This window comes from Lates calcarifer, linkage group LG8 (assembly GCF_001640805.2).
Source record: "Lates calcarifer isolate ASB-BC8 linkage group LG8, TLL_Latcal_v3, whole genome shotgun sequence".
Taxonomy (NCBI): domain Eukaryota; kingdom Metazoa; phylum Chordata; class Actinopteri; family Centropomidae; genus Lates; species Lates calcarifer.
Window position 1 is genome coordinate 20,809,315 of NC_066840.1, and position 20,003 is coordinate 20,829,317.

General features: G+C 39.4%; 2 protein-coding genes across 3 annotated transcripts; one reads left to right on the forward strand and one right to left on the reverse strand.

The window, feature by feature from the left end:
• Window positions 1-202: 202 nt before the first annotated feature.
• gask1b (golgi associated kinase 1B) lies at window positions 203-8,859 on the reverse strand. The gene is made up of 4 exons (XM_018679420.2): window positions 7,512-8,859; window positions 5,645-5,862; window positions 4,154-4,380; window positions 203-1,565 (listed from the first exon to the last, which is right to left on the reverse strand). The coding sequence occupies exons 1-4, from the start codon at window positions 8,395-8,397 to the stop codon at window positions 1,358-1,360; spliced, it is 1,539 nt and encodes a 512-aa protein (XP_018534936.1). The 5' UTR covers window positions 8,398-8,859; the 3' UTR covers window positions 203-1,357.
• A 1,411-nt stretch (window positions 8,860-10,270) lies between these two features.
• tmem144b (transmembrane protein 144b) lies at window positions 10,271-18,466 on the forward strand. Of its 2 annotated transcripts, XM_018679421.2 has the most exons (12): window positions 10,274-10,562; window positions 10,666-10,833; window positions 10,969-11,091; window positions 11,792-11,891; window positions 12,084-12,164; window positions 12,291-12,369; window positions 12,586-12,665; window positions 13,332-13,450; window positions 13,830-13,949; window positions 15,687-15,784; window positions 16,901-16,954; window positions 17,146-18,462. In XM_018679421.2, the coding sequence occupies exons 1-12, from the start codon at window positions 10,472-10,474 to the stop codon at window positions 17,227-17,229; spliced, it is 1,197 nt and encodes a 398-aa protein (XP_018534937.1). In that variant the 5' UTR covers window positions 10,274-10,471; the 3' UTR covers window positions 17,230-18,462. The 2 variants fall into 2 exon arrangements, with proteins under 2 accessions (XP_018534939.1, XP_018534937.1); XM_018679423.2 differs by lacking the exon at window positions 13,830-13,949 and having other exon boundaries at window positions 10,271-10,562; window positions 17,146-18,466.
• The last annotated feature ends 1,537 nt before the right edge of the window (window positions 18,467-20,003 follow it).

Here is a 20,003-nt window from a genome sequence, read left to right on the forward strand (position 1 = left end):
ATTGTCTGAGAAAACGCATGCACACATGTGTGTAAAGAAAGTAAGTTCCGCTGCTGAGCACTCTGGGAACTAGAGGGGTTTTTCTAACACAAACACACAGAGGCACAAACCCCGCTGACGCACTAATACGGGTGCAGAGGGGTTAAAACAACAGCCAAGTGAATGCCCGGCATGGTCACAAGAAAATAACCCTCAAAGCCCATTGACTCCAACTCTGAGAGCCCAAAGCCCAAATAAATGCTTTTATTGACCATCTAATGCTCAAACATCTTCAATAGTACAAAAATAAATAAATACAATGAAAATGGTTGTGACAAAAGGAGTTTTCATAGTTTAACTGAAATAAAGAGTGCATGTAAAAAAGAATAGCACAGTCTGACTTCTCAGTTAAAATTCTCACTGTCCCAAGTTCTTTCCCAAACACGTTTCAAGATATATAATGTACATCATAATACAGTAAGTAATGTTGTATTGTATCTTAAAAATAAAATTATACAGGCAAGGCTATACTGAAAACAAGTGAAGCTTCTTTGGCATCTTTGGGTGTTCTTTGGAAAAGAAAAAGAGCATTTTTAAGACTGTACATAAGATAAATAGCTCATTTAAATGAAAATCTTTTTTCAGTGTATAATGTGTGATGGTGGTCAAGCCAAGTGGATCTGGGCCATGACTTATTAACTACAATAAGAGGCTTTATTGATATCTTAATTCCTGCTGCACAGTTGAGGAGTGGAGAAGAACATAATTTATCATTCCCGTCGTGCATAATGCAAAGTATGCTTGTTGGAAGGCCTCAGGAGGAGAAAAAGTTCTAACTGCAGCATATTCTTTACATAATGATAGCAGCTTACTGGCCTATGGGGAAGAAAGAACTGAAGACCTAGAGAAGGAAGTGAACCTAATTAGTTTCCTTAAGTAAAAGTTAGGTTCGCTGTCAAAATTAGTTAAATTAAAGAATTTCTCAGTATCTCATGCAAATGGCAGGTTTTTGGTGCTTCCTGAACCACAAATTACTTGAATGGGTTGCTATTACATAATTATCACAACTTATGCTTTTTTTAGAGGTTAGTGGGCAATTTATAATAAGTCCTTCATTAGCAAAAAAAGAAAAGAAAATATCACACTCTTGTGATACAAGATGATATTAAAGAATTGGCATAACTTACATTATATGTAATCATTTTAGGCATTAGTTGATATTTTTATCCAGAGCACCAAATGTAAATGGATGAAGCTCCAGTGTCTTGTAAAAGGACATTCTGACAGGACAGGATAGGACACACTGAAGTCACAGCGATCAAATCATTAATTTACTTGGCTGTCTCAGTAATTCTGCACTTGACTGGTGTGAACCTCATCACACATTCATTGTGATAACTTTGATCCCGTGGGCATTGATGTAGGTGAGGAGGACCTTTGCCCGCCTCTCAATAACATCGATCAGTTTGTCGATGCCCTGTCGGCCTCCCTGGCTCTCCCAGTACGTCTGGTCCAGGAACAGAGACTGGAGGAGTTTTTCCCTCAGCCTCCTGCTCCTTAGCACTGACACTGCCTGCTCTGGAAGTCTGGATAGATACACAAGTGTGAGAAAGTAAATTGAGTGTTAGTGAGAGACACACTGTCTCAGAAGCAGACGTGTTCTTTGCTGGAGGCATAGGTAATGCGATTGACTCTCTGAAGCTATAGCACCCTATGTGAAAGTGGTATAGGCTACCAACAACAGAGTGTGACATGCCAAAAACAGAAGCAGGTAAACATAGTGATGCAATCATATTTGTCTTTGCTGCAACTGTGTCTTGGCTATATCTTTAGAGTAAATCCTGCAATACTGAGAAGGTAATTGATACCACAGAGACAATTGCACAGAAAACGATAACAACTTTATATCTCCAAACTAACATTTAATCCCTGCTCTACCCTCCATGTGTGCACTGTTAAACAAACTAAACACACTTCATGGTTCAGGAACTAATTAAGGTGAATTAACACGGGATTTAAGGCAGGAGCTGGTCTTTAAAGTTTCTACTGGAAGCACCTCTAAAATATCTCACAACCCTTTTGCTGATTGTGGTTACCGTCTGAAAAAAGATGCAATACAATTAAGAAATGCTAGACACTGAAAGCAATATTACTGCTTATAGCTATTGTTTCTCGTTGTCTCACTCAGTTGTCAGTTCATCAGATTTCCCTAGTTATAACTAATGCAGTCTTATGAATGTAGAATATGAAATCCCTGGAATAAATCCTACCCCTAATACATTTAAAACAGTTTTTTGGAGGGTGTTGATTCAGCTTCATGGTCATTGCAAGCTGTAGTTTGTTGTACTGTTGAACTGTAATGCATAGTGACAGGCGTTTCTAAAATTACCCCAGTTAAATCAATGAGTGTAATAGATTTAAAGGGTCCTCTCAGAATAATGCAATATAATTAAACACTATCACAACCTCCAAACTAATTAATTTCAATTAACACCTCTTTAAAACTGTAGAATGTTTTGCAGAGCTGTTCTACTAGTTTAACCTAAAAAACTGGGAACAAAAATAGTTAGTTACTCTCCAGTAGTGGCTTGCCATTTACATTAGCTGACTTGAAATCAGAAAAACACTGGCACTTTTGTCAGTTGAAATTACACTAAATCCCATCCACATCCAACCACATATTCATCACTGACTGAATGAAATGAGGTTATTCATAATTCCAGCACAAGCAGGGGCAGAAAGTCACTACTTCTATTTTTTGACATTTCAACAGCTTTCGAGAGGCTCCACTCGTACAAATGAAATACCAGCAGAGATTAAAAGTGAGATCAGTATATCATGTGAAACTGCAGCAGCTGGTTGCAACAGCAAGGTTTGGAGTCAGACATCATCATGTTTTTTCCTCTTAAGTATGAATGGGGGTGAGTGATACTTCATATGTTTTCAACAAGAGCAAGACAAATCTGTGTGGGTTGAAGCATTCTATGCACATAGTATGGCTTGTAATTGAAGAAAACAGAAAGTGATATTTGCTGCTTTGACTCAGAGATACAGTTTTGTGGTTTGCCTGGTTGAGTTTGAATTGGAGCCTGAAAACTGCCTGCAGGGGGGCTCTACGTCAGAGAAATGTACAAAGTAAACAGACAACATAAGAGAGACAGGTGGAAGGTGATCATGCAGACTTTAAAGACAATTAGAAAATAGCCGCAAAAAGACTGCTAAGTATTAACTGACTAAGTTCAGGTTTTGAAGCAGCTCAACGTTTCCAATAAACTGTAATACAGTATGGTGTACATGTCTGATTGGATTGTGCCTGGAATAAAATGTCAAACATCAGTTCATTTAGCTTTGATAGGAGTCACAGATAAAACCTCCTCAGATCTACAAAAAATCCAACATATGATCAAAAAAAGATCAGATATTAATGATGTCCTGTGATCTTGTAGCTTTAATGTCATCTGATTGCAGCTAAATTTATAGTTTCGTTTCCCTTATATCTGATTTGAATGCCAGAATACAGACTACAGTTTTGATGAGGATCACAGGGATGCATGTTCGAAGGGGAGACACAAGCGTCCTTGCCAAACCACAGTTTCTCTTCCGTCTCCTCAGTGATATGACTCACTGATTTATTGATCAAAAGATGGATGAAAAGAAAGCAAAGTCTCTGCAGTGTGGTGTGGAATTATATATCCATAGAAATCAGTGGGGAATAAACCGAAATAACACATTATCATGGGACACACTTGCCCCCCAGATTCATCCAAACAACATTTTTACTTTGTGTAACCAGATTTAAATGTTTCTTAAAATGTTTAAACTATGACTTAAAAATATGATTTTAAAGTTTTAAAATAGCATGTTATTGTCTATAATTGCAGATTATTGTGTACAAAACATTAAATCCATTTTCTGAACACCCTTGTCAGGGATTCAAATCTGCTTTTTCAGCTTTGCATGCTAGAATTTTTCAAACTGTGTTGCAAAGGGAAAGCATTGATGGATCTGGCAAACATTATTTTGCTCATTTGCACAAGTTAATATCAACCTGTCTGTGTGAACATTTCATGAATGAGGTAGTGTAATAAAAACAAAATCACTGAAATTATTATTATTAGTATTAATCAAACAATAGATTGTTTTTTTTCTTGTTAATGTTATGATCCAAACTTACTCCTTGATTCCCGCGAGCAGCCTGAAGTCCAAGTTGTCCTCATTACGGTCAAAGAACCCTTTGTTGTTGGTGAAGACCAGGTGTCTGGGGTCGTGACCTCTGTGGATGATGTTTGCCAGTTGGATGTGGTCCTGGTCCCCGCATTCAGTGTGGTGGCCAAGCTCCACGCACACATCTTCCTGCCGGGGCCTGAACCCACAGCAGCTCTTATCCAGACGGTTGTGAATCTGAAAAAGGAAGTTTACATTTCTTCAGAGGATATTTGTAGTTGAGTGCTGAGTGATATGATCGCACAAAGGACTTTCTTAAGCCTGTCAGGCAGTACCTCCTCTCATATAACTCATGCTGCCTCCACAAGGAATGGCAGCTCCAACTCCCAACCACGGCACCACGGCTCATCCATTAATCTTTCTCAGTGTGCTTAACCATTTGATTGATGGAGGTTTCAAATGGTGCCACCAAATCAGGAGGGCACCAAAGATGCAGCATCTGAGATGTTGGATATCATAGGTTTCAGATGGGACTTTTGAAGCAAAGATTAGATGTACTTTTTTGAGAAACCTGGGGATTGAGGGGACTTGGATGGGTGAGCATCTGCCAAAACATGAAGTGTGCTGAGCAGAAATACCTCTAAGCATAACCCCTCCAAACCCAGCATCCATTGTCGTGGACCTACAGTTTCAAACTGTTCAGACTTGAGCCCAGTGAGTTAAAGAATTCTCACTAAAAGTGGCGATTAGAGGAACCACTGGAGTTCCACACTGGTGTTCAGCCATGGTTGTTCTCACTGGGGGTCAGTTCAGGATAAGCAGATATCTTTCTGTGACATGAACAGATGTTATCTGTCTGTTATGCAGTACAAAAGCAATGTAATAACTTCATTATATTCAGTTCACTGATATCTTTGACAAGATGTGTTATGTGGTCTGTAGAATCTGTTTCTCTCAACTGCACAATGTGGGTTTCTTGTTATTTATTCATTCATTTATTTGTGAGGAACCTGAAATAACGAATTAACAGAGATGAACGATCAAAGCTGTGACACAACAACCTCAACAGCCAATTTACTACTTTTTTCCAAGCTTTTTAAAATTCCTCAGTCCACAATCTTTGCTATTTCGCGATCAAGGGATGAATTAATGAATTCTCAGGGGATGTGTTGTCAGTGCCAAAATGTGATGTGGAGAGGTCTCTCACACAGGAAACAAGGCATTTATTCAGCCAAAGGACAATACCTCTGAGGATATTTAACTTTTTTTTCCACAGTAACAGCTGTTGGACCATATTGCTGATGTCACACAAAAGGATGTTTGCAAAAGACATCTGTGAGGCATTTTTGGAATTCAAAGAAGGCTGGGAAGGCTCTAACCGCACAAAAGTGAAAACACAAGGACATAGAGGTCACTGATATATTTTTCTGCCTTCAGAGAAATACCCCAGATCTCAGTGTTTGTCATTATCACACTATGTTTTTCAAACAGCCTTTGTTACCTGTAACAAGAAGTCGAACAGAGCTAGCTTGCTCCACTCATAGTGATGAATAGTGGAGCAGCCAGAGCCGGGCTTCGGGATGATGTTTTTATGCCAGCACCTTTGTTTCAGGGAGCTCTGGTAGTCCCCCCATGTTAACCTCACGGTGGCCTGGCCTGCAGCAAGGCCATCTGGGTACAGAGATGCATCCCATGATACCACTGGACAGGGCTGGCCATCTAGAGAGGGAGGATAGGCGGATTACATGGTCAGATTTCAACAACTGTTCGCTCTCACTGAGTTTTAACCTATTTTTATCCAGGAAAAGCTTACTGAGCAATGCATGTATGTCATCAGTGGCACCCTCACTGACATTTATTCAGTTTAACACATACACACCTGGTTGCTCAGTATCTACCATAGGTAACTGAGCAGAAAGCTTTCTTCCCACAGTGTCCAGGAATTGCATAAGCTGACCAGACTGTTTACCTTGCTAAAGCAACTCACTATCATCAGTTATGATAGGAGCTGTTAATGGAATGATTCGCTCATTTTTTGGTTATGCAATATCCTCTTTGGTGCATGCTGGAATGAGTTAGGGCACCTAAGAGCAAAGAGAACTGTGGGACTATCCAAGGCATCATCAAAGCTGACTAATGTGACTTTTATGAGTCAGAATAATATATTTATTTTTCAAATCAGCATTTCATCAGAGCACTAACAAATCACACACCTAGAGAGACATGATGTTCTGCGATCTGAGGCAAAGTGAAAAAAGAATGTTTTTGTTTTTTTGTTTTGAAGACTAAAAACAGATATAGACGTTAGTCATGATGGAATAATGGTGGTGTAAACAAGAGAAGGAAATGGACAAGGTCTCTCTTGTCTGCTGATTATATGCTCCCTAATTTGTAGTTACACCCCTTGGAAACGCTCATTACAGAGTGTTCTGCCATTCTCGAAGTTCTGGAGAACTAGAAGTTTAAATGTATAAATGTAATAAACACATTTTATTACACATTTAAGCACTGGTTTGGTAATTCAATCTGGCCTCAAAACAATGTTCCTGATGTCACAGACTTAAGAAAAAGAGAACTTTGTGTGGTCCCACAACAGGTCAGGTATGTAAACTCACGCCTCCCTTAAAGAGTCCTCCTTTGCCAGTCTTGGTCTTGAATATGTTTGGACAGCTCCAGTTTCAGTCTTGTCTCCTTGGAACATGTGCTCACTCATGGTTTTGTGTACAGTCCTGCTTACACTCTTTTGCCTACAACAACGTGCAGGTTATGATTCAGTGTGCAGCTGAAAAGCACATAGTTGTTGGATTGTCATGGCCCACCTCTCCCACTGCTACACTACAATTTCAGAGCACCTCATTTGCTGGAAATTTCATTTAAGTCAACCATAGAGTCCAGTAACACAACATATACACAAGATTTGTAATGAATAGATGGTTACCATAAGTATAAGTGTAGATGTTTAACATAAAAAAAAACTAGTCTATGACAGAGCTGGCACAGACTCACCTGAGCACATCTAAAGCAGTTCCACTCAGAGTGAGGAAACCGACCAGACAAGTTAGAAAATGTCATTTTTCATCCTCTGATAGAATCTTCTCCACCTTTAAGCTGCTCTCTCTCTCTCTCTCTCTCTCTCTCTCCTCCTCCTCTCTCCTCTCTCCTCCTCCCCCCAACCTCTCTCCCTCTTCTCTGTCCCTCACCGGCATGCATTAATGCTCAGTGATTATTATCATCATTCACTGCTTGCAATAAAATACACCCGGTACATTAATGAATCAACCTGTTTTTTTTTTTGTTTTTTTTGTTTTTTTTTAAATCCAACTCAGCTCAGGTAATCAGACACGCTATTCGGGTGACTGGTGACCTACCGTGTACAACTCGGAACTTTCTGCTCACAGCTGGTAATGTCCTATTCAGCCCCAGCACCCTGTCCAAATGGAAAGCAAAGACCTCAGTAGTGTCCACGGGGCTGCTGATGACTCCACACTGCCCCGCGCACACATTGCTCCGCTTTGTGTGGTTTTTGTTGGTCGGTGAAACCTTTGTCTCGCCGTCAAATATCAGAAGAGATGAAGAGTCTCCGTGGGAAACTTCTCTGATGCGCAAAACTTTGGCATCCGCAAGAAAGCGCATGGCTTTCACGTCCTGTGGGCTGAACCATGGTGGCGCTCTTTGGCTGTAAATTCTGATAGAACTAATGTTGGAGTCTGCTACTACATCTTTATGAGACTTCTGGATTATATCTAAAGATTTATAATCAACATCCCTGCTTTCTCTCCAGGAAGTCTTGGGTGCAAAGTTGCGCTTAATTTGGCCCTCGTCCCGATCCAAAGTGCCAAGTTTGTTCTGCGTAAAAGCTGAACTGGCTGTTTTATTCCTTTTCACTTTTTTCCTCAGTTTTGGTCTGATTGTACCCCGAATATTTGCTGGTTTCAGGCGCTTAGACCTTAGCGTTATGTACACCACGTTGGACCGGGTCGGAACCACAAAGCTCGCACCGGTCGGCAAGTCCACTGAGTCTTGAAGGGCACCATTAGTCTCCAAATTATACAATCCACGGGTGTGTCGGTCTTTATCTGTCCTTCTGTCCCGGCGGTGCTGCTGCGAGTATCCAACTTGTGAAACCACAAAAACCAAATAGACAACACATACGGTCGCAATTATCAAACTCCTTTTTGAAAGAGGGCACCTCCGAAAGCTGCTGCTGAGTCTTAAAAAAGGGAAGCACAGCCAGTGTAAGCGAGACTTCCCCATTAGAACTTATGTTATTGTCATGGTTGAGTGTCTTTTTTGCGCCAAACTCTAACCAGGGAGGAGCGCACAACTTCCGAAACTCATTTTGGAAGGGAGGCTTTGTGGCCACACAGGGCACGGAGACAACTGCGCAGTGGATGGAGGCGCTGGGAAACCACCCTCCAAGCCAAATATGAAGTAACTTGAATTTCTTGATTTTTTTTTCGTCCTCTTTCAGATAGAAACTGGACCTGTGGTAAAAATGCTATAAACACTCATGGAACACCTTATTAACCAGTTAACTCAATGTTGAAATGTATTGAACACCCCCTGAAAATGCATGGGATTTCCGTTTACACAGCCTCAACACAAGACTAAAAGTGATCCAGTTATGTACATAGTTCAAGTAACAACTAGTCTAACACGTGTCTAACAAATGTTTGGACAGCCTACTGCTTTTAACACAATGTAAACCCCTAAATGACTGTGAGATCATCGGGGATATAATTGCAATTAGTGCTAAAAATTTCATAAGAATTATCTGTTGACGCGTATTAATCTCTATAAGGACTCTGTGGACTTAATGGGATTATTATTATTATTTGATGATATCTAAATACAGAGGTTAGAGGTGAGGTTAATAAGTTCAACAGTCTTTCCTCTGAAGAACTAAGAATATGTTCATCCATTGTACATTCATGCGTTTTAGGCGACATCTGCTGGTCCATTTCCCTAATTATCAATTATCAAGTACAGGCTGATCACGGGTGGAGATAATAGGATTGAATAGAACAGAACAGAAATGTGAAAGGGGGAAACAGTTAACATCAGGAAACAAATTTCCTTCTTCCTTGTGGCAGGGAAATGCAGTCTGGGCGCAGCAGCTCGTGTTGCAGGATTTCCTGACTTGAATAAAGACAGGTTTAAATATAGATCTATTGTGTTGTGGCCTATAAAGATCATTGATGTCCAGATAAGGGATGTCATCCTCAACATACCAGAAAGACGAGTCTTCAAACCTGGGGCTTGTACTAAGAAGCGAGTTCAGCTTAGTGTGGCTCTCTTGGAGTTCTCTGGCTTCACTGAGCCGGATACTGATCACACTGATGACATGGATAGGTTGACACTGATTAAACTGTCTCTCGAGGTCTATCTGACATAAGTAGCCTATTGCATTTATTATCACGTAGCCTACTATTTCCGTGTGTAAATTATTTTTCTAATAAGATACAACAGATGGTTTCGTTTCCAATTATCACCAAAAGGTCTGCTCTGAGCAGCAGTGATGGAATAAAAGGCGTGCAAATGCATCCACACTGTAAGAAATGAAAGAAACTGCAACGAAAATGCAGCTCTAATGGTCATTATGGTGACAAATGGAAAGCGTGGAGCAGCGAAGTGTTTCCACTAATCTTAAAAAAATCTATTGCTCTTTTTTAAAATTTATTTGTTTATTTATTATTTTTGAAAAATCGTTGAGAATCTTCTGTCAGGATCCCATAAGAACTCAGTTTTTCCAGGTCAGGTTGTTGACGGGTTTAATCACATCCTCTGATGCTGACTTGCTTCGGAGCAGCTTAGTCGTACATCATGCGTTGCCAAGTGAACCAGCTTCGCGATACCGGTTAACCTAAGTTGATCCCGGAGAGAACACACATGGATCATTTCCAATCATTTCTCAATCAAATAAAAACAGTAGGCTATGATTAAGTTTCCCATGAAGCACTGAATAATAAAACAGTTAATCGGTGACTCATTTATTTTCTTAACTTCATTTGACTCATCGAGTTTGTGCCGACACTGCTCAAAATAATCAGTTTGCGGAGACAGTAAATTAAAATAAATCATAAATAAGGTTTCTATATGATTATTTCAGTTCACAGAGATGACAGAAGTCTTCATGTTTGTCCTGCAGTATTTTTATTTCTCTTGCCATACATCCTCTACAGCCGTTATGAATCAGATCGAGTGATTAGATAATTGGCAGCACCTGGCAGATTCTCTGTCCTCACCACCGCGGACACACAACGGCCTCAGCGCTTTTTAACATTGTGGCCTGGCTACATCACAGGAAAAACAAATATTTCGTTTTAACATGCTCCAAGCAAAAGTCCCACCTTTGCTTTTATTTGTCACTACATTATTGATGGCGAGCTGTCGTAGAGCTGAACACGCCGCTGAGCATGGTACGTAAACTATAATTGGTCTGTGATGAATGTAGGGGCTGGTGTGTTGACTGGTGTGTTGACTGAAATCGACAGTCCTGGATGTTTTCTTTTACTTCTCCAGGTGGCAGATATGGTGAAAATGCTGCAGTTGGAAAAGTGGAAACATTTGATTTCACCTTTAACTCAACTAATATGACTCATTTTGCCTATGGAATTGCTGCAAATGTAGTTGCTGTGTTGCTGTATGGAAGCAACTTTGTTCCTGTCAAAAGGATAGAGACAGGAGATGGTGAGCACACAGCATTTGCTTTTCAAAGACTAAATATTTTCATTTAAAGAAATTATTAATCTGCTTTTAAGACTTTTCTAGTGCTGTTAAATATCTGATGGCCTACTTAAGAGTTTGCCTGTGTTGTGTTTACAGGGATGTTTTTTCAGTGGGTAAACTGTGCAGCCATATGGGTCGTATCAATGATTGGAGACTTGATGCTTCAGTCACCCAAATTCCACCCTTTTGCAATGCTCGGAGGTGTGATCTGGGCCACAGGTATTGTACCATAAAAGCAAAACTTCAAGCTCAGCTCATTCTTTGTGTTGTTTGTGCGGTTCGAGTGCAGTTGGTCTCGTAGGATCAAGTGTCCAGCTGGACATTGGGCAGCAGCAGATGGACTTAAAAGATCCAACTTAAAGAGTCCATCTGTTGCAGTCCATCTTAAAAGTCCATCTTAGAATAATGATGTTGGTACACTTCTGTGGGAGAAGAGACCAACTTTGAGGACACTGACAGTGTGTCCCACTTTCATAAATACCACTGCCATAAAGTGCACTTCATGTGCCACTGAGGAGATATACTAAATAGCCTGTTCTGTTTTTTTGGTTTTTTTTTACTAGCTGAACAGTCATGCCACATGTTATTCACATTTTCCCAGCTGTGACTAGATTGTACTTCTGTGCATTGTGAGAAAACACAAACACTTCACTTAATTACACAAACATCCCATGAAAGAAAGGCTCTATAAAAAGACCATCTACAGTTTATGTTGCTGAATAAAACCAAGGGTCTGTTTCTCCCACACTGCTTTAAAACAGTGTCCCTAATGTTAAAGCAGTTTGAAACCTTGTGCAATGCATGTCACTGCTGTCTCCACTATTGATATGGACATAGTCTTATTGTACGTCATCACACTGTAAGTTCACACCATAAGATAAGCCATACATGCTGCTTCTCCATCCAATGTCGCCCACAGGAAACATAACAGTTGTTCCAATTATTAAAGCGATTGGCCTCGGTCTTGGGATTTTAATCTGGGGATCGTCTAGTTTGTTGATGGGCTGGGCCAGTTCAAGGTGAGTCAGAGTAATGTGTGGTCTTCCACCCAAAATGTAAAATGTAATTCCTTTTATTCTGGTGACTTTTAAATTGACTGTAACTCAATCACTGGGTCCTGTAATAGAGTTGTCGCCTAATATCAGCAGCAGGATTTTCCCCCCTCTATTTGACAATATATTCAAAATAAACAAAGTGCCTGTCTTTCACAGATTTGGCTGGTTTGGGATTGCTGCTCAGGAGGTTTCCAGGCCAATATTAAATTACTGTGGAGCTGGGTTGTGTCTGCTGAGGTAAACTCTCCCACCTTATTGCTAGTGTAGCTGTCTAGTACCTATTACCAGAGCAAAAAAATGTGATCATACCAGCTTGCTTTGTTTTCTTTTGGGCAACCAAAATAAATTTTGTGTTTGTTCCAGTGGGCTAATCTTTTTCTTTGTGAAAGCGGACGTGGAGCTGCATCCCAATTCTGAATCGATTCCATTACTTATCGACAGGGTGAGTATATTGATTGAATGTTTGTTTATTTTTCTCACCCCTTCTCAGGAATTTAAATTACCAGTATTCTCAAGTAAAATGTGAAGGACAATTGATTTCTCCCCACATGGTTTCCTGAAGGGAGTTGACATGACGTTGTCCTGTCTTGTGTACTCTGCTGGTATCACTTGTGAAAGACAACATGACTCCATATCAGGATGCTGTTTCTTTCTGCAGAGAACAAATTCAGGCAGTTATGGACCGAGTTCCTCTGAGTTCTGGATAGACGTCATCGGGCCAAAGACCAGACGGTTCATGTGAGCTCAACACACGCTGTGTGCAGCCTAAACACCAAGACAGGGGAGGGCTTATAAAACATTTAATTTGATTAAATTATCAATACATATGTTCCTCAAGGATAGAACAGATATTAAATTAAATATTTTATTAAATATTTTACATGAGGCTTGAGGCACTCATCATAGGCCTTACTTGTTCAGTCTATAGCTGCTGGCTTGTTTGATATTAAATGCAACATGATTTGTCTCTTTGCAAATGTTCTTTCTGAGGTGAGATACAGTAAGTCTCTCCTTACTTTAAATAACTTACTAGAACAATTTTATGATTAAGGGAAGTTATTAATCCCACTAGATAGATAAATTAGAGCAACAGAATACACTAGGCAGAGAAAAATGAAAGCACTCAAAAACAATACAAACAAAGCACTCAAACTATAAAAATCATTAAATACAAAACAAAATAATGCTGCCATCCTCAGTGATAAGATTTTAAAATTGAAATGTTGTAAGTAGGTTTGTATACATCCCTGTTTACCATGTGCATTCAGTCTTGACAATGCCATTTTTTTTATTAGCTTTGTAAACAATGCTGAAATTAACTTCACAAATTGAACAATGTGTCCGTGGAGAGTTAAAATAATCCATTACGCAGTTTTACAGTCTGTTCCTCATCCCTCTCATCAGAGGCTGCCTGCTCGCTGTTGTGTCGGGCCTGCTGTATGGTTCCTCCTTCGCACCAATCCTCTACATTAAGAGCCATTCATCGTGCCATGACAGCATGTTTCATGGAGCCAGTGTCTATGGTATGGATTCAGTGTTTGATAACTACCATTAAGCTTACCATTATCCTCAACTTGAAGAAAAGATGGAGAAAGATCAAAAATGCTGTGTCATTCTGTGTTGGTCTTGAATAACACTGGACCCTCCAAAGGACTAGATGTAATATCCAAATCCCTGATTGGCTCTCTGAAGTCAATGTAAGTGGGGCAGCTCAGGAATTTGATAAAATGTTTTCCTGCGACTTTTATATTGCTTTACCTCTAACCTGTTGACTACTATATAGTGACGAACCTTTTAAAAACAAAGAAATACAACCGATTTCAGCTTTTTTTAAATCACAAACCCACAGAGATAAACACAAATGATTTAAAAATGTCAATTCTTGTGTTAACTTCTTTACAGACCTTGACTATGTTTACGCGCAGTGCTCTGGCATTTTTGTCGCAAGCACATTGTACTTTGCCATCTACTGTGCTGCTATGAATAACAGGCCCAGGGTTTACTCCAGAGCCATCCTACCAGGTAACAGTTTTTCTCAAGCTTTTGGCATGACCATGGTCTTATCATGTTCAGCTTTTGGTGATACTGGAATTTAAGGTCTTAGTTCAACCCTGTAGAAAGCCTTCAGTCATTTCACCCTGAGCCCTTGCACTCTAGATAGTCTTCATCAGTGGTGAATGGGGCCCCCAAATAAGTCTGGAGGATCATAAGTTCACTACAAAACTCTCATTTTTTTCTGCAAATTTAGTCCTCATAATCAATGCAGTGAATCAGAATATTTCTGCTTTTTATTTTGTTTTTTGTTTTTTTCAAATGTAAAATAATTGTTTCTAAATATTTTCTAAAATCAAGTTAAATTGCAGTTAATTATGGACAGAGCCAGGCTGCAGACTGCTGTTCCAATTAAAAGCTTGCCTTTTAATTTCTTTTATTTTTTTCTGAATTTCTATTTCTATTTTTTCTATTCAGATTTCTATTGGAAGATAAATAGAAATGACTTAATAAGATGAAGATTGTCAGTGATGATCAAAGTCGTGAAATAAAAATTAAAAATGATGGTCATTTTTTCCCAGGCATTTCTGATTTATTCCTTTTTTTTCACCTCTTCAGGCCTCTCAGAATGGTTAAAATGAAACTATCTATGAAGGGAAATATCCTCTCATCTTCACACCACAGTTGTAACCTGTGATAAGTGGCCACGGGTTCAAAAAGGTTCCCAGAAAGACTGGGAACCACTTGTTTACACCATCAGTGCCATCACTGCTGAAACCATAAGCTGCTGCCTCAAAACTGGCATCTAGTCTGTTAACACTCCTCTGCTCAGACAGGGAGTGTAAAAACTGAGGGACCTGTCTTTAACACCATTTTCCACCAGCTGATTTATTTCTGTGCACCACTGCGCTTGTCGTGCACCAGGGGCAAACAGAGTGTCTAATAATAGCTTCAGTTTGACTCTCACCAGCACAGGAAGGATCAGCTGTTGTGGAGGAACTACAGTGGCTTCCTTTGCCAAGTTGCACATGTAAACATGTCCACTCAGGGAATGGTTGGATGTGTTCACTCAGGGAGAACTGTGGCCACTCTGGCCAAACATGGCCACTCTAGCCCAGAACTTGGCATGCAGTGTGGCTTGAGAGTTTAGATCTGTCATTTCATTTAGAGTTTGGTGGGTGGACAAACCAGAGTGGTCCTTAATTTCATGGCACCATAGGGTACTTGACCACTGTGTCCTCTCATTTACTGCACAGCTACTGTGTCTGTGTACCAACACTTCTTAACCCAACTGGTCAAGGCAGATGGCCACCCACCCTGGGTCTGGTTCTGCTCGAGGTTTCCGCCTCTTAAAACAAAGTTTTTCCTTGCCACTGTTGCCTAGTGCTGCTCATGGTGGGATTTGTTGGGTCTTTCTCTGTAAATACCTATTTTTAAAGAGTATGGTCTAGACCTGCTCTATATGAAAAGTGCCTTGAGATGACTTTTGTTGTGATTTGGCGCTATATAAATAAAATTGAATTGAAAATTGAACTGAACTTCAGTTTGTGAAACAGTCACCAGATCCTGCAGCTACTTGGTTGCTGCTGTGAGAATGTAAAAAGAAATATATCCCCACATTTTAATCCTGACTCTTTGTCCCCTCTTAGTACTACATGAATATATTTACCTGTTTTGTGAACTCTGCTTGCTTGTATGCTGAGTATTGACACTGTTTTTGACTCAAGCACATGTACATGTACATTCTCATTTTCTTTTGCTCCTCAGGTCTATTGTCTGGACTGATGTGGTCATTAGCCACATACTGCTGGTTCCTGGCCAATAACTACCTAAGTGCAGTCATTACCTTTCCTATTGTCACTGCAGTAAGTAAATCATGTCCTGAGTTGAGTGGTAATGGAAATGAATGCTGTCTGTTTGCCACCACTTGGACTGCCAGATTGTTTGAAGATTCACACTAAAAGTCTTTGGAGACACTTGGATGTCCAACTACAAACAGACCAGCATCATAAATGAATCAGTTTCTCCATACAACTGCTGATGGCATCTAGCTATGCAGATGGTTTTGGATTTTTCTGTTGAGATTTTGATGTCTGCCTCCGATTGTGATAGTTTTGTCCTGGGGTGGTGATACTAAGGCTTACGGTGTGTTTTGAATGCAAAGGGTTTTGGTTCCCTGAAGAGCATGACTTCTCAGTAAAGGCTCAGTTTTTAGCCTGATGGAGGTATACAGAAAATGTCAGGCAGTCATAAAAGCATTAGGATTATACCCTGGAGGGTATAACTCTTGGGCCATTAGTTTTCAATATAATTTCTCATGGAGAAAAATATTGGTCAATGAAAAATTTGAATCAAAATCATCAATAATTTTCAAGGGCCAATTTTAATTCCAATTTAACTAGAAGTTGTTGCGACATCTGGCACCAGAGTCTTTATTGGCTGGATGAACCAATATTGTAATTTTTGCAGTGGTGAGATGAACTAATGCCCTCCTATGGCTTATATCCCCTGCCTCTGTGGTCTAACAAGACTTTACATGTTTCTCTCATTACTCTAATCCCTCACAAAAAGCAGTGTAACTGTAATGAAATATCTTGAAACTGGACCAATTAAATGTATTTGTTAAAATAGGTTTAAAGAAAAGAATCCACGTGACATGCTTGTTAAGACAGTGTTGAAAGTCTACACCATACAGTATATTATTATCTGCAACTGTAGCATGTATGTATGGAATAACAGAGAGCGCCTAATGGCCACTACTTTTTATCCTCTTCTTACTCCTTCCTTGAAGACACAGATGTCAGAATGAATAACCAGCCGGATCTTGAGGTGGTAGCTCAGTGCAGGATGTGTGTAATTCAAAAACCTTTTCTCGGCAAGACCTTCAAAATTCTACAAAGCAGAAACAGATTCAAGGTAAATGATTTGAATCAGTGGTCTGTGTTGAATAAACGGATTGTTGTTTGGTTTCTCCTCTGTAGGGATACGGTCTGGTTGCAGCACTGTGGGGATCTTTGGTGTTCAGAGAGATTAAGGTAAGGATCATATGATCAACACTGATCATATTCAATAATCTTGATTTTCTCATTCAATGGTTGTATATTAAAGTAGCTGTAATACAAGTTGTACTCACTTAGTAAGTACAAAGGAACAGTTTACCAAGGTGAGCATATCCGCAGAACTACAATCTTAAAATGATAATATTAAACACCAGTTTTTCCTTCAGGGGTTAGTCAACTGCTTTATCTTCTTCTTGGCCTCCTGTGTCGTCCTGACCGGCTCCTTGCTGACTGCCATCTCAAAGCTCTAATAATTGCAAATAAGCTAATAATGCTGTTGATTGAAAACATCTAGTGATTGTCATTTTCCTCCATCTCCCCAACTGACTTAGAAAATAATGTCTGTGGTTTTAGAAAACCCTTTGAATCCCACCAGATTGAACCCAAATGCATGACAGTTGAGCTCAACTTAAGGCTCTCTGCAAGATGTCGTTTTGAACCAACAGGGTTTACACTGTCAGCCTACATTTGGTGGCAGTGTCTCACAGGAACCTCTCATTGTGCTTTCTGGTTGGGGGAGAGGATGTTTGCTGTTGTATTTGTTGTTGAAAGATGTATTTGGTATATATATGGTTAATATGGTTTTGTCACCTGTGCTTTTTTCGGATGTTGGTAACACAATACCCACACACCATGTTTAACACGTTGCTCACAAGCTAACAGTTGTTTCAGAGAGGCTTTCATACAGAGATACAGCACATTTCTATTTATACCATACAGATGTGGTGGTTGTGTGTGTGTGTGTCAACATGTGACATTTATTTGTATTTTTGCAAGATTCAGCTATTAAAAATAATTGATAATGTTGTCCCCAGCTGTCACAATTCTGCTTTTTGGGCAGGGTGATTATTATGAATATTTGTCACACATCCTGCTATCAAAACATCAGACATACTGAGGCATAACTACATACTTGTGTATCTACAAACAAAATTTTATTATTGTATGTGCTTTATATAGAAATGCAGTTTTTATATTTGTCTTTTAGTTGAAGGCATCATGACCTCTCCCCATAGAATGTGTGTGGTGTTATAACATAGATGAAAGTACAACGTTGACAGGAGTGTGATTTCTCTCTCTCTCTGTGTGTGTGTGTGTGCGTGTGTATGTGTGTGTTAAGTAAACACAATTGCTCAAAAGTGTGATTTATTATCACAAGTAAAATGGGAAAAGGCACACACTCTTAGTTGTTATGCTTATTCCTTATTATCACATGCTTCACACCAATGGGGTGCTGTTGCTTGGTTTGCATGAATGGTTTTGCTAACAGTAAGACTGGCCTAAGATTGAACTCTGAAAACCAGAAGACTGTTGACAGACAAAAGGAGACATGAATTATTAAGCGGTAGCATAGATAAAATATATAGAAACTTGCTGCTTTTTACTATGTTGCTTGTATAACCTGAAAACCAGACACTTTAAAATATGGAAATTTAAGATTTTGGTATTTTGTGAAAGAATTAATATTAATAAAATGAACAATTTTGTATGGCTTTTTATAACTAGGAATAAAAATTTAAATAATAAAACTACTTGGCATAATCAAGCTCAATTGTATTGTAATTGTATTTGTATTTATTTTTAATATTAACAGTATAAAAGAAAACCGGTTTTACAGCACCATGTCCCCAGACTTCCCTATAGAATTTCTGAGGACATGCCCTTTTTACAGACAATTTTTTGGCATTTATGCTTCAGCAGACAGATGATAACAGACAGACATAATAGAAATGAGAAATGACACAGGTCCCCTGGATAAGACAGGTTTTCACAGAGAGAGAGAGAGATGACATTTGACTCAAACTTTTTACCCAAACATGCCTTATTTGTCTTTCTAATCATTTTTTAAACTGTGATACTGTGAGCAGATGAGACCTGCTGATTAAATGTCTAAAATGATGATGATTTGGCCTTAAGAAAGTACTGCTTTGGTTCTTAGTGGGTGAAATGTTGAATTCCAAGGCACCATGTTTTTTATGGCTCTACAAAATGGAAATAATTTAGTACGCATTTCCACAAAGTTCAGCATAAAATACAAGATTCAGTGAGGGTTTAAAGTCCTGTGGGTTTGAACCATGTATGTTAACTTTAAATCTACTGTTCAATCAGGTAGGGGTGTAGGGAACAGGAAATGGGATCATCTGTTCATATCAGAAATTGTAAAATAGAAAACATTTTTTTAATTTGTGAACCGTTCCTCTATGTCACTCACGTTTATTAGATTTTAATTTGCAGTTTAGGTGGAACCTGTTCTTGTTTACACACAGCAGCATTTGGCAGACAGCTGTGCTTTACACCTTTTGAAAGCACCATTTAACAACCTGCTCTAAAACCCAGCTAAGATAATCAAACGTTAAGTAAAAGCAACAGCCTCCTCAGCTCCAGTTTTTTTCTAACACATGATAATGTGAGCTGACAAGGTCAGAGTCTGGGAACCTTTTTGAAGAGTTTTGCAGACAAGGGCTGAATTCTGTGCTGTTATCTTCAGTTTCATTCATCAAAGTTAATCCAGAAGCCAAATGAACCCATTAAGAGATTCAGAACAGTGTGTGTAATTCATTGCAAAACATACTTAATCTCCAGAACTGACTGGCTGACTTGACTATCCTCAACTGTATCACTGCATCATTGCATTTTTCAAGGGAAGTGAGAAGCCAAAAACGAAGTGGGGAACTGGACTTGACACAAAATGTCTTCTTAATTGGAGAAATGTATCTGGTGTTTCCAACTGTGTCCTCTCTGTACTCCAACACAAGTTAAGATCAATGTATTCTAAGAGTGTGCACAAACAGGTGCAGCCACGTTCTGCTTTTCCTATGGAGAGCGAGGCATGAAATTAAGACTGAGCGTTGTTAAAGCTGGAGCAGTGTTTGCCACACTCCGTGACTTCTTAGTGAAGAGCTTTAGGTTGAAAAGAAAATTTCTCATAATGGTATTATGCTCTTGAACAGGATTATCACACAGAGAGAATCCTATCCCTTTAGTGATGTAAATCTTGGATACACACAGTGGCAGTGAAATGCTT

Coding starts and splice junctions, on each gene's coding strand:
- tmem144b (XM_018679421.2), top strand. CDS start 10,472: ATGCTCCAAGCAAAAGTCCCACCTTTGCTTTTATTTGTCACTACATTA. Junction 11,092..11,791: donor AGGTGTGATCTGGGCCACAG/GTATTGTACCAT, acceptor TGTCGCCCACAG/GAAACATAACAGTTGTTCCA. Junction 13,950..15,686: donor CTCCAGAGCCATCCTACCAG/GTAACAGTTTTT, acceptor TTTGCTCCTCAG/GTCTATTGTCTGGACTGATG.
- gask1b (XM_018679420.2), bottom strand. CDS start 8,397: ATGGGGAAGTCTCGCTTACACTGGCTGTGCTTCCCTTTTTTAAGACTC. Junction 5,863..7,511: donor AAAGTTCCGAGTTGTACACG/GTAGGTCACCAG, acceptor CTCCCTCTCTAG/ATGGCCAGCCCTGTCCAGTG. Junction 1,566..4,153: donor CTGCTCGCGGGAATCAAGGA/GTAAGTTTGGAT, acceptor GTATCTATCCAG/ACTTCCAGAGCAGGCAGTGT.